The 13,780-nt window shown below is 49.1% G+C and overlaps 1 protein-coding gene across 1 annotated transcript in view; it reads left to right on the top strand.

The window, feature by feature from the left end:
- Positions 1–13,780, top strand: part of SHCBP1L (SHC binding and spindle associated 1 like) — a 59,420-nt gene that overhangs the window by 24,978 nt on the left and 20,662 nt on the right. The window contains exons 4-6 of the mRNA XM_050963567.1: positions 680–766; positions 2,345–2,563; positions 5,838–5,943. Of these exons, the coding sequence (XP_050819524.1) occupies positions 680–766; positions 2,345–2,563; positions 5,838–5,943 (412 nt within the window). The remainder of the gene's footprint in view (positions 1–679; positions 767–2,344; positions 2,564–5,837; positions 5,944–13,780) is intronic.

Here is a 13,780-nt window from a genome sequence, read left to right as displayed (position 1 = left end):
GAAGGGTAGATAACTACATTTTTTCTTTTGGACAGCCATAACCATATGGATGAACTTATAGAAGCGCTGTTGAGATTTTACCTAAGGCTGCTGGTGAGGTGAAGAGAGAAATCAAACTGCAGAAATTAAACAGATTTTTCTTGCGGGGAAATAAGATTTGTGGTGTTGTAGTTTTTTATGAAGTGAAAATGTTTTTCACAACTTGAGATCACCACAGTAAAAAGTTGTGAGGTTGATTGCCAAAATAACATATGGAAGCTTTTTTTCCCCTGCTTCTCATGCAAGAACAAATGTGGTGGCAGTATCATACAGGGGGGTCCCCGGAATAAGTCTCCCCCTTGTCCGTCATTTCTTGTATCCATCGCTTACCAATAGGGGAACGGATTCTGATCCACATAGCTGTCACCTCACCTTTTGCAGGGCTTTTCTTTGGGTGCTTCCCCTGGAGTTCAGGAGGTGCTGGGAGGGAGGAGGAGGAGCGGGGATAGGGTGCGCTCGGAGGAGGGGGCAGAACTGGGCGTGAAGAGGCAAGGCAGGAGTAGAGGGGGAACAGGCCATTTTTTCTTATGGGGAAAAGTTAAATTCCCTGGTATCTGTCGTTTCAGTATCCATAGCCCTTTTCAAGAACGCAACACTGACGTATACTGGGGACCCCCTGTAATGTCAATATATCTTTTAGGTTTTTCTATGACTTCCTTTGGAGGGACTGGGATGAAGATGAAAGTTGTGAGACCTATGTGGCACTGGTAGAAGAGAGAATTAAACTGTAAGTATATTACCCCAAAAAAGATAGAGGTTTTTGAGAGTTTTTTTTGAGTTTTTTTAAAGAAACTGTGAGGGGTCTCCTCATGGTCCATTTTAGCACTATTCACCTTGTCATAGGGTCTCCAGCGTTCACTTGCCACCTCTCACAGGGTCTACAGCATTGGTGCTTTAGCCCTCCAGGTAAGGCACACTTGAGTCCTACCCCTTCTGACGTATTAAAGTCCAAAAATAAAGGAATGCTATGAACTAAAAAACAGAGTTATCCAAGGAATCTTCAGCAGGATCCTGCCCTTCTATTTAGGGCAGGAATCTCAAACTCAAATCACCATGAGGGCCACACGAGGACTAGTACATTGGCCCAAGGGCCGCATCACTGAAACCTTTTCATACAACGATACAAAAGTATAGTCAAAAATGAAAAAAATGAATAATATAGTATGCTATTAAGAGTCAATGTATTAACTTTTTAAAAACTGTAATGCGAAGAGGGGTTTTAATAAAATATAAACACCTGTAACTATTTCTTATGTGGTCACTAACACTGATGTTCTACACCAGGAGTCTCAAACACGTGGCCGGCAGGCCGTTTCCTGCGGCCCGCCATAGGCGCTGACTCTCTCCTGCACTGCATAACCCTTTCCACCCCCTCCGGTTATAGCACAAAGTCGAGAGGGAAACTGAGGCTCGCCTAGGAATTATAAAAATGTTACAGAAGATTTCCACTTCATCACAGACACTGTGCAGTGTCCCAACAAAGAGAACCGTGGGCAATGGGGAGGGGACCTCTGGGCGCCCAGCACCCCTAACAGAGAGACCCCTGGGTGATTGGGGGGGATCCCTAGGTGCCCAGAACCCCTAAGAGAGAGATCCCTGGGTGACAGTGCCTGGTGCCCCAACAAACAGTCTATCACAGGTGTCTCAAACACAGAGCCCCGCCCCCACCCCACCTCTTCCCTGCCCCCATTCCAACTTCTTCCCCAAAATCCCCGCCCCAGCTCTTCTCCCTCCCTGCTCCTATTCCAACCCCTTCCCCAAATCCCTGCCCCTGCCCTGCCTCTTCTCCACCTCCTACACTGAGCACACCATGTCACCGCTCCTCCCTCCTCCCCCCCGGAAAGTCCTAAGTGCAGCCAAGGAAGCGCTGGGAGGTAGGAGGAGGAGCAGGGACACAACACACCTGGGGGGAAGTGAGGAGGAGGGGGACAAGAGTGGAGATTAGCTGCCGGTGAAGTTGGTGCCTATGGAGGGCCGCAGGAAATAACATGTGGCCCGGCTTTTGGTCAGTCTTCCTCGGCCTGGTCATCTCATCCTTTGAGAGGCTCATCCAGACAGCAAGCTGTATCTGACTCTTGGCTGAAACCAGGCTTTTCTTTGGCAATGAAGAAGTAGAGCTCTGCTTTCTTTCCTGATCAGCCCAGCACTGAGCTGGGACTTCTTTTAACTCCATACCTGACATCTGTTGCAAGTGTAATGACACAAGGCCAGTTGGGTCCAGAGGCTTTCATTAACCCTCTCCTTGCCAGCATGGAGCCTCTACGCCCTATAACAGAAGTATAATATTTTTGTTTTATTTTCACAGTTGGTGTGATATTGAGAATGGAACTATTCCTGTTCCAATTGGTCAACGTTTTAGAAAAAATCTGGAGAAGTATAAAAAGATGCATTTGGAATTGATTCAGTACCAAAGTAATATTAAAGAAGAACCTACAGCAGAAGAAGCTGTTGAATGTTGGAAAAAATACTATGAACTAGTAATGCTATGTGGATTGCTGAAAATATGGGAGGACCTTCGCCTCAGGTAACCTCTATAGCAGTGGTTCTCAAACTTATTTGACTGAATCCCCTTTCTTTGTATCTGTAGTCATTTACGGCCCCTGCCACACAAGTATATATACCTCTGGCCAGGTGCCCAGCTCTGAAGGCAGCATTGTGCTAGCAGCAGTGCAGAAGTAAGAGTGGCAGTGTGAAAAGTGCTATTTGTCAATACCACTTTTCACAGCAGACTTAGCTCCCAATTGTCACCCTGACTTCTGCACTGCTGCTGTCCCGGGACTGACAGCTAGAGCCCTGCAGGCGCCTCCAAGTGAAGGGTTGGTGGCGGTGGGGGGAGAGGAGAGTCCAGACTACATCCTGGTGAGGAGAGCCCTGGGATGCCGGGCCTCCGGCTGTCCTCTTTATTCCCTCCCCTGGCCTCCTGGTTGTGCATGGCCCTGCTGCCCAAGCCCCAGATGCTCGGGGCTGACAGCTGGAACTCTTTAAAAAAAAAATGCATACAGCTTCCGCCTCCCGTGACACATTCCCAGGTGTGCCCCATAGTTTGATAACCACTGTTCTATAGTTACTAGTTCATACTTGGGGCCCTACAACAAAATTCATTCTTAAACATCATAATTTCTTGCTTGTCCTTTCTCAATGTTAATAGAAGTTAACTAGCACTGTAATTAATTATAAACTGTGAATTTAAAAACTTCCTGCCAGTGGTTCAGACTGATATTCTCCCTAGTGGAATTATTATATTAAGATAACCAACTGATTGCTACTTATTCTCCAGTGGAACTATTAAATCACTAAAATTTAGAAAATCTCTGTCCTTCCATTTTTCTTTAGTTTATCAGCATACTTGAGTCCTTATCCAGATGCTGTCTGAACTGCAGTATTTCCCTGTATGAAAATATGTACTGTAAATCCATATTATATTAAAAACCCTACGTTAAAACAAGGTTGCAAAGTCAAGCATTCAGAAATTGTTAAATGCCAGTTAAGAGTTGCCCACAGGCATTCTTAATTCAGGTCCTAGTGTGCATATGCTGTCTGACAGTCTTTAATTATGTTATCACTTTTTTCCCCTCAGTGCACAGGATAGATGGTTCACTATTCACTATTTCTTTCTATCCTCATCATTATTTATTGCGCACTGTACTCAGTGCAGAATTTGAACAGAATTAATTTGCTCATGGTGTTTTCTGTATTTTTCTCATTGAGGTAACTTAGTTCTTTATGAACATTAATTAATTAATCTTCAACAGCCCCTGAGAGGCAAGATGATGATATCCCCAGTTTCCAGATAGAGAACTGAGGTACAAAGCTTACATTCAAAATTGTTAGAAGTGTAAGTTAATTTTAGGTGCTGAATTTGAGAAGCCTGAAATTTGGTTTTTAGAGGACTTATTTTATAGCACTTTATATGTTGAAAGTACAGTGCCCATTGACTTCAGTTGCAGTTGTGTGCACTCAGCACTTAACGCAAATGAACCCACGTGTATCTCAAACCAGGTACCTAGAAAATGAGGAATGCACATTAGTGACCACTTGTAAAAAGTTTTCTTTAAGTGACTTACATAGCATCAGATAGGAACTCTGTGGCAGTGTCAGGGATAGAGTTCAATTTCCATATTATTCAGCTGCCCTAATGATAGTTCTCTGCTTCATTCACTACACATCTTCCAACTTCTGCAACAAATGAGGCAGCAGTCCTACAACAGTTTCACTCAGTACACAACCTTAATTCATTCCTCCAGCACAGTTTGTCCTATGAACTTAATGAGGCAGGAGTTCTGTAGGGAAAAAATATACATGAACACATAATTAAACTCTATCATAACATATGCACAAGGAAGCTGAATTAAGACTGCACAGGAAAACTTAATTTTAACATTTTCTAACTTCTGAGTGCCTGACTTTGCAACATTACTGTTAGTTTAATGTCTTATGCAGTAAGTCTTTTTTTTTTAAACTTAAATTTCAAATACAAATTCCATTACACCTCTACCCCGATATAACGCAACCCGATATAACACGAATTCGGATATGACATGGTAAAGCAGCTCTCTAGGGGGGGGTTGGGCTGCACGCTCCAGCGGATCAAAGCAAGTTTGATATAACGCGGTTTCACCTATAAACGCGGTAAGATTTTTTGGGTCCCAGGGACAGCATTGTATCGGGGTAGAGGTGTATGTGGGAACAGATTTACTCCCCACATAGGTCGGCAGCATATTTGGGATCTTTTGGTTCACGGCACAGCTCTCTACCACTTAAACTGCCTTCTCTTGCTATCAGCTGTGTTAGTTCATCTTCCGTATGGGACTGCCACTAGATGGGGACTGGAGAGACATACTTTCAGTGGGTTTCACAACAATTTCCTAGATAGCAAAGTAATGTTGAGACTTGGGAATAATGGGTTTGGTTCCAGGTTCTGCTGGGGAGTGTGGTCTAGTGGCTCCAGACACTTCTGCTCCTGTTTTCCTTCCCTTCCCCCAACAAGCCTGTCTCTGTCCTCTTCTGTTTCTGTCCTGCCTCTTCCCCTCCCGCCCACCCCCCATGCCTTCTAATCCTCCTCCTTGCCCTGCATCTCTTGCAGATTTAAATTCTCTTTGCTTTGTAAAATGGAAGTGATTTATTATACTGAGGGAGGAAAGAATATGAAACATAGATAAGTTGAAGAGTCCCCTTTCTAACCATAACCACAGTTTAAGATGTGCCTACATTTTAAGAAATGTCAGGGTCTTTTTGGTAGGTTTTTGTCTGGACACTCCATATGCACTTTTCATTGGAGATTGGTATAGTAAAGGAATGATGTTGTATCAAAAGATAGAGTCAAACTGGTGATCTAGGCTAGAAGCTGCTTTTTGAAAATAGCCTTAAAATATTTTTTTGCCTACCTGTACTGGTCACTCAGACAATCTTTTTGGATGGATTATATTGGGAACAATGTTTAAATAGAGTTCAATGTTTGTTTTCAAACATGAGTCAAAGCCCAGAACCCTAAAGCCAAATTCATGAAATATATTAATTTATAGGATTCTGGAAATGGCAGCAAAGTGGAAGGTGACTTGTCTGAACGAATTTGGAAATACCAAATGTGCTGCTTTTGCATATCTTGCATTTAACACAAAGTTTTGTGATGCTGGAGATGTTTGTTATGTTTGTCATGGATGAAGATGTTTAAGTGCATATATCTGTTAAAATCTAATAAATTCAGCATAAAACTTCGTAAAGTCAAACAATTTTACATACCATCAGAAATACTTTGTATAAAACTAATTGTAGTACATAGATTTTGGTCTAAATTACAGAGCTCATGGACCTCTGACCCCAAGGATACTGAGGCGTAGGAGAGGACACAGAGATGATGGGAAAGCTGTAACTCATATTGTAGCTAAAACAATGACAGCAGAAATGGTGAGGAAGACTTCGATTATGTTTTATATGAGTCAGAAGGATTAAGTGTGCTAAACAAAACCAAGGCCAAATGAACTAGGGGATATTAGTACATAGCTGTCTTGAAGGAGATTGTTATTCAGAATTGACTTCTAAACTTTTACTTCCTGATCTAACTGAAGTGGTCGCATAGAATCCTCTCAGTCCATGGGATGAGAGAATATACATTCTTCTTCGAGTGATTGCTCATATCCATTCCAGTTAGGTGTGCGCGCGGTGTGTGCACGCTCGGAAGATTTTTACCCTAGCAACTCTGGTGGGTTGGCAGGTCGCCCCCTGGAGTGGCGCCGCCATGGCGCTGGATATATACTCTCTGCCGACCCAACCGCTCCTCAGTTCCTTCTTACCGCCCGTGTCGGTCGTTGAAACAGTGGAGCGCGGCTTAGCTGTCCTCCACTTCCCTAGCTTCTCCTTGTTCATTTGATCTCTTGTTGTATATAGTTGACTTAGTCTATAGTGTAATTAGTTTTATAGTTATTAGTTACTGTATATAGTTTAGCGGGGCTTGGGCATTAGCCCTTCCCCGCACCCAGTGCCGGGGCCCATGCCTGGTTCACCGGGGTTAAACCGTGCTCGGCCTGTATAAAGCCGATGCCCACGAGCGATCCCCACAACTCTTGCCTAAAGTGCCTTGGGGAATCGCACATCTCCGACAAGTGCTGCATTTGCAAGGCCTTTAAGCCGTGGACTAAAAAGAAGAGGGACTTTCGCTTAAAGACTCTCCTGATGGAGGCAGCCCTGAACCCTCCATCCTCGGCACCGAGCGCTGACAGTGCTCCTCCAGCACCGGACCGCACCAGCTCCGCCAAGAAACCTCGGCACCGGCCTTCTCCGGCACAGGGACCTGATCGCAGGATCTCAGCTTCCTCCACTCCTTCGACGCAGACTCGTTCGGATCGCCCGGCACCTACTCCTGCTGCGGCACCGATGACTGTGGTACCATCGACTCCGGTCCCACGAGGGCCGTCGAGTCCGGTCCTTGACAGCTCCCCGGCGAGACCTGTGGTCAAGCTTACGGTCCCCTCCACACCGGAGCCATTCTCCTCCGCCAGGGACCTTATTGCAATGATTGAGTCTGCCCTGCCTCAACCCCCGGCACCGCCGGTGCGAGTTCTGCATTCCAGAGGTAAGCCAGCCGCTATGAGACCTCCTTCACTGGAATCGACGAGCCGGCACCGATCTCGATCCAGGTCCCGGCACCGTTTGCGGTCTCATGGATGGTCTCGGTCTAGACGCCGCTCGCAGTCCCGGCACCGCTCACTTAGGCGGTACCGGCCGTACTCACGGCACAGATCCACCTCTCGTCCTGCCCAGTACTCCCAGTACCACTCCGGCTCTAGGCACCGAGACTCTCGCAGCCGGTCCCGCCGCAGACATTCGAGATCCAGGTCGACCTCCCGGCACCGCGCTGGTTGCAGGTCCCGGTCTCGGTCTTGGCACCGGTATGATACCCGGTACTGATCCCCGGCACCGCGGAAATCTCCAGCGACGGGAGCGAAGGACTCATACCAGCCTTGTTCGGCTCCTTCATGGCCGTCCTGACACCCGTCCGTGTCTTCTCAGGCGGATAGTGCATACGCCCCAGACACCAACGTGCCTGCTGCGTTATTCCATGAGCCCCAGCCTCAAGATCATGGACCGCAGCAGTGGGATTTCTGGACGCCTTGGGCGTACCATCAGGCCCAAGGCCCTCACCCAGGTCCATTGCACTCGACCACCTCAGAACACAGGGTGCCGGAGGCCACGATCACCCATTCTCCTCCTCCTATGGAGGAAGGATTGACCCAGCCTCAAGACTCCAAGCTCCCCAGGGAGACAGACACGATCTACCAGGCGGAGCCCTCATCAGACTTGCTTGTTCCAGGTCTCTCCTCTTCATCCTCCCCTGATGAGGCTGTAGCTGGAACCTCATCTATCGGCCCTCCACCAATTGACCTCAGGGCTCACCAGGACCTCCTCAGGCGTGTTGCACAAAATATGAACTTGCAGGCTGAGGAGGTCCCGGAGGTGCAGGACCCAGTGGTGGACATTTTGTCATCGGATGCCCCCACTAGAGTGGCTCTTCCCTTCATTAAGACCATACAAGCCAATGCCACTACGATCTGGCAGTCTCCAGCCTCTCTCCCACCTGCTGCGCGAGGTGTAGAGCGTAAATACATGGTGCTCTCCAAGGGTTATGAATACCTCTATGTCCACCCTCCTCCCTGCTCTCTCATTGTCCAGTCAGTTAACGAGAGGGAGCGCCACGGCCAGCAGGCTCCAGCCCCTAAATCAAAGGACGCGAGGCGCATGGACTTGCTAGGGCGAAAAGTCTATTCCATGGGGGCTCTCCAACTCCGCGTGTCCAATCAGCAAGCCCTCCTTAGCCGCTATAGTTACAACACCTGGGCGGCAGCGGACAAATTTAAGGAGTTGCTTCCACAGGATGCACGTCAGGAGTTCTCGGCGATCCTCGATGAAGGAAAGAAGGTGGAAAGAACCTCCCTCCAGGCTTCCCTGGACGCAGCGGACTCAGCCGCCAGGACTCTGGCCTCTGGCTTGACTATGCGCCGTATCTCGTGGCTGCAGGTCTCCGGCTTCCCTCCGGAGCTCCAACACACTATCCAGGACCTTCCATTTGAGGGCCAAGGGCTGTTCTCAGATAAAACTGACCCTAGGCTGAAGAGCCTAAAAGACAACAGGGTCATTATGCGCTCATTAGGGATGCACACGCTGGTAATTCAGCGCAGGCCCTTCCGGCCCCAACCGTACCGCCCTTACCCTCAGCCCCGACAAAGGCAAGACTTCACCAGACGGCAAGGCAGAACCGGTTGCTGCAGGCAACCAAGGGAGCCAGAACCTAAGCTCCTCCAAGCCTTCCTCAGGGCCAAAACCCTCCTTTTGAAGGTGCTCCTGAGGGCGTTGTACCAGTTTCTTTAAAGGATCCGTCCCCTCCTTTTTCCAACCGTCTTTCTTTTTTCCTCCCTGCGTGGTCCCAGCTAACATCAGATCGTTGGGTCTTACGCACGTTGGAACTTGGATACCACCTCCAATTTATTTCAGTCCCCCCCTTCCACCTCCCTCCCTTGTCCCTCTTCAGGGACCCTTCTCACAAGCAACTCCTCCTACAGGAGGTGCAAACGCTCCTTGCCAAAGGAGCCATAGAGGTGGTACCGGAGCACGAGCGGGGCAAGGGGTTTTACTCCCACTACTTCCTAATCCCCAAGGCAAAGGGGGGTCTCAGATCTATTCTTGATCTGTGGGAACTCAACAGATATATGGTAAAGTTGAAGTTCTGTATGGTATCCCTGGGGACCATTATCCCATCCCTGGAGACTGGTATGCCGCCCTGGACATGCAAGATGCCTATTTCCACATAGCCATCTTCCTGCATCACAGGAGGTTCCTCCGATTCGTGGCCAACTGCCAACATTTTCAGTTTGCGGTCCTACCGTTTGGCTTCTCTACAGCCCCAAGAGTATTCACCAAATGTATGGCTGTAGTTGCCGCCCACCTTCGCCGCAGTCGGATACACGTCCTTCCGTATCTAGACGACTGGCTCATCCGCGGGACCTCCGAGGCGTGAGTCCTCAGTCACGTCCGCATTGTCAAGGACCTTTTCCTACATCTAGGTCTAATGATCAGTGTGGAAAAATCGACTCTGATCCCTACTTAGAGGATAGAATTTATTGGCGCCACCCTGGACTCCACTCTCGCCAAAGCCTGTCTACCACTGTCACGGTTCCAGACTATGGCAGCCATCATCTGGAGACTGCGAGCGGCACCGTTGACTTCGGTGCGCACTTGCCTCGCTCTCCTAGGCCACATGGCAGCCTGTATGTTCATAACGAACTACGCCAGACTGCGCCTCCGACCCCTCCAGTCGTGGCTCAACTCACAATACCATCCAGCCAGGGATCCTATGGACGTGGTTGTCACCATTCCCCCGACAGTCCTAGACTCCTTCAAATGGTGGCTGGATCCCTCCATGGTGTGTGCAGGGCTCCCGTTCCATCTGCCCCAGACCTCGGCGTCCCTGACAACGGACGCATCATCCCTGGGATGGGAGGGCTCACCTCGGGCACCTACGCACACAGGGCCTTTGGTCATCTCAAGAGCTGACCCTCCACATCAACGTCCGGGAGCTGAGAGTGGTCCGCCTCACTTGCCAGACGTTCCAGCAGCACTTACAGGGCTGCTGTGTCAGTATTCACCGACAACACAACAGCTATGCACTAAATAAACAAGCAGGGCGGCACGAGATCGTCACCCCTGTGTCAAGAGACCTTATGACTCTGGGACTTCTGCATAGCCCACTCCATACACCTCATCGCGTCCTTTCTCCCGGGAGTTCAGAACACGCTGGCGGATCGCCTCAGCAGATCCTTCCTTTCCCACGAATAGTCCCTTCGCGCGGACGTTGCTCTTTCGCTCTTCCGGAGGTGGGGGTTTCCCCAGATAGACCTCTTTGCGTCCCACGAGAACAGGATATGCCAGACGTTCTGCTCCTTTCAAGGCCTCTCACGGGTTTCAGTGGCGGACGCCTTCCTTGTACCGTGGACGACGCACCTGCTCTATGCCTTTCCAGCATTTCCGCTCATCCACAAGGTCCTACTAAAAGTACGCAGGGACAAAGCCCGCTTGATCATGATAGCTCCGGTGTGGCCTCGGCAGCACTGGTACACCATGTTGCTAGACTTATCCATAGCCGACCCTGTCACACTGCCTCTTCACCTGGACCTGATCACCCAGGACCATGGCAAACTGTGTCACCCAGACCTTCAGTCCCTCCACCTCACGGCATGGCTCCTGCGTGGCTGACCCAGTCTGAGCTGCGTTGCTCTACCCCAGTGCAACAGGTGCTCCTGGGTAGCAGGAAGCTTTCCACTAGAGCGACGTATTTGGCCAAGTGGAGGCGTTTCGCGTGCTGGTACGTGGAGCAGAACTTCCTTCCCACCGAGGTCTCCATCTCCAACATTTTGGATTACCTCTGGTCCCTTAAACAAGGCCTAGCGGTATTGTCCCTGAGGGTCTATTTGGCAGCCATCTCTACCTTCCACCCAGGGGAGAATGGCCGCTCGGTTTTCTCACACCCAATGGTGTCTAGATTCCTTAAGGACCTAGAACGCCTCTACCCCCAGGTACGCCGCCCTGCCCCTACATGGGACCTTAACCTGGTTCTTGCCAGACTCATGTCCGCCCCTTTTGAGCCATTAGCAGCTTGCTCCCTTCTCTACCTCTCATGGAAAACCGCTTTCCTGGTGGCCATCACATCAGCGAGACGAGTCTCGGAGATTCGAGCCCTCACAGTAGATCCCCAATATACTGTGTTCCACAGGGACAAAGTTCAGCTGCGACCACATCCGGCCTTTCTCCCCAAAGTGGTATCAGCCTTCCATGTTAACCAGTAGATCTTCCTACCTATCTTCTTTCCAAAGCCCCATTCGTCTCGTAGGGAGCAGCAGCTACGCTTCCTGGACGTCCGTAGAGCGCTCGCTTTTTATATTGAGCGAACTAAGCCATTTTGCAGAACTCTCCAACTCTTTGTCGCGGTGGCTGAGCATATCAAGGGCCTACTCGTCTTCTCGCAGCGGATTTCCTCCTGGGTAACGTCGTGCATCTGCACCTGTTACGACTTGGCTCACGTCCCCTCAGGCCACGTGACTGCGCACTCTACCAGGGCTCGGGCCTCATCGGCTGCTTTCCTCGCTCACGTACCCATTCCTGAAATTTGTCGTGCAGTGACTTGGTCCTCGGTCCACACTTTTGCCTCCCACTATGCCCTGGTTCAGCAGTCCAGGGATGACGCAGCCTTCGGCTCTGCAGTGTTACACTCTGTGACATCTCATTTCGACCCAACCGCCTAGGTAAGGCTTGGGAATCACCTAACTGGAATGGATATGAGCAATCACTCGAAGAAGAAAAGACGGTTACTCACCTTTGTAACTGCTGTTCTTCGAGATGTGTTGCTCATATCCATTTCAAACCCGCCCTCCTTCCCCACTGTCGGAGTAGCCGGCAAGAAGGAACTGAGGAGCGGTCGGGTCGGCAGGGGGTATATATCCAGCACCATGGCGGCGCCACTCCAGGGGGCAACCTGCTGACCCACTGGAGTTGCTAGGGTAAAAAATCTTCCAACGAGTGCGCACACCTAACTGGAATGGATATGAGCAACACATCTTGAACAACAGTTACAAAGGTGAGTAACCGTCTTTTTCTAATAGGCAATCCATTAGTCTGAAATGAGCTATTGGTTGTTGTCAAAACTCCCCATATGTAAGCCTAGTAACTGCACAACAAGCTCTGTTTATTTTACCTCTCTTTGCAGAAACAACTTGTCGTCATTCCACTGCAGAGCACTTGGGGAAAACCTTGGCTACTGTGGCTTGCTGGCATCCCTTTCCCCACACTTCCACATTTTCTCTCTCCTTCTCCCTCCAGCAGACCATAGAGCTTATTAGATGAGCTGACAGAAGTAGATGATGTGCAGCAGGGTGTACATGAGGATGTCTCTTTTCTAGCTTGGAGGGCAGTAGCTCCACTTTGCCATGGCCAGCAACAGTCCTAGAAAAGGGTATCTCTTACCAGTTAGTGATAGGCTGTCACAGGCTCATACGTTGAGAGACTGTTCTGGGTGTTTTGGAGATGAGGTGTCCATTATTACTTATTGCTCTAGGGACCAGTGGACACCACAGCCATGAAAAAAGGTCATGAAGCTAGATGCTCTGTCTCCACAAGAGGGAACTTCATCTGTGTTTGAATTAGCTAGAAGCCTTCTGCCTATGAAAGTGACTCTTGCTGCTTTATCCAGTCTTACCACCCCAAATTCTTGCAGCCTGGCTTCATTTAATTCTGTTCCTCTCAGATGGTTCTTTGTCCCACTCATTCTCCCCTTCCCCCTGGTTTTCGTTCATCCAGAAATTCTGCCTTAATGAGATATTTGTCCCTTGAATCTGTCCGTCTTGGCCTTTCCATTGCCTCCTTTTGTTCCACCATAGCTAAGAGATATACTTGGCCTCACTTCCAGGTGTGGACACCACTCCAGAACTGAACTGAGCAAGATACCATTCAGTGGTCTAAAACTCTGAAGTTCTGGATAACAGTAGTAAAAGAAGTTGCATATCTGAATAAGCTTCCTATGCCTCTGGAGAATTAGGAAAGAATTACAGGAGAAGTTATTTTTTAAAAATACTTCTTGTTCATTCAGGGGAAAAGAATACTTCTCAGGATCTTCATGAGTTTATGGAGGTAGACAAAGCTTCTCTAGCCCTTGCCTTCTGTAAGTAAATGAAGACAGACCTGCTCAGACCCCTTTCCCTCTGGAACCTTCATAGGGTGAGCTTAACAGCACAGAGCCTCCAGGTGAATGATGCTTTGATTCCCTTTGGTGGAGTTCCAGGTGCCTTTTGCTGTTCTGTGTCCCAGGTATGCTCCCATCCCCTAAGTGGACATTCGTTAAGCACCTGTGCGGTCTAGAAGGCATATGAAAAGACCCTTGCAGACAATCTTTGGGATTACCCACTATCTGAGGGAATCCAATACCTGGCTTGGGACCAGTACCTGATCCTGTATATGTTCCAGTGAATGGGTCCATACTTTGAGGAGAAACACCTGGAGACACTGGTGAAATGGGATCTTGTCCATGGGGTGACTTATATACACAAAACTGATACTCTATGCCAAGGGCTCCCCCACAGGCTCCAGAGGAGATCACAGCCCACAAGACATAGCACAGTTCCCCAGTGATGATGAGGAGGAGATGCAGGGACAATACCTCCTATCTCCACGTCACTCCTCACCTAAGGTCCACTGACCAACG

This window comes from Gopherus flavomarginatus, chromosome 7, assembly GCF_025201925.1.
Source record: "Gopherus flavomarginatus isolate rGopFla2 chromosome 7, rGopFla2.mat.asm, whole genome shotgun sequence".
In the NCBI taxonomy this organism is placed as follows: Eukaryota; Metazoa; Chordata; order Testudines; family Testudinidae; genus Gopherus; species Gopherus flavomarginatus.
The sequence above is the reverse complement of the archived record's forward strand: the minus strand, read 5'-3'. Positions and strand labels throughout refer to the sequence as shown.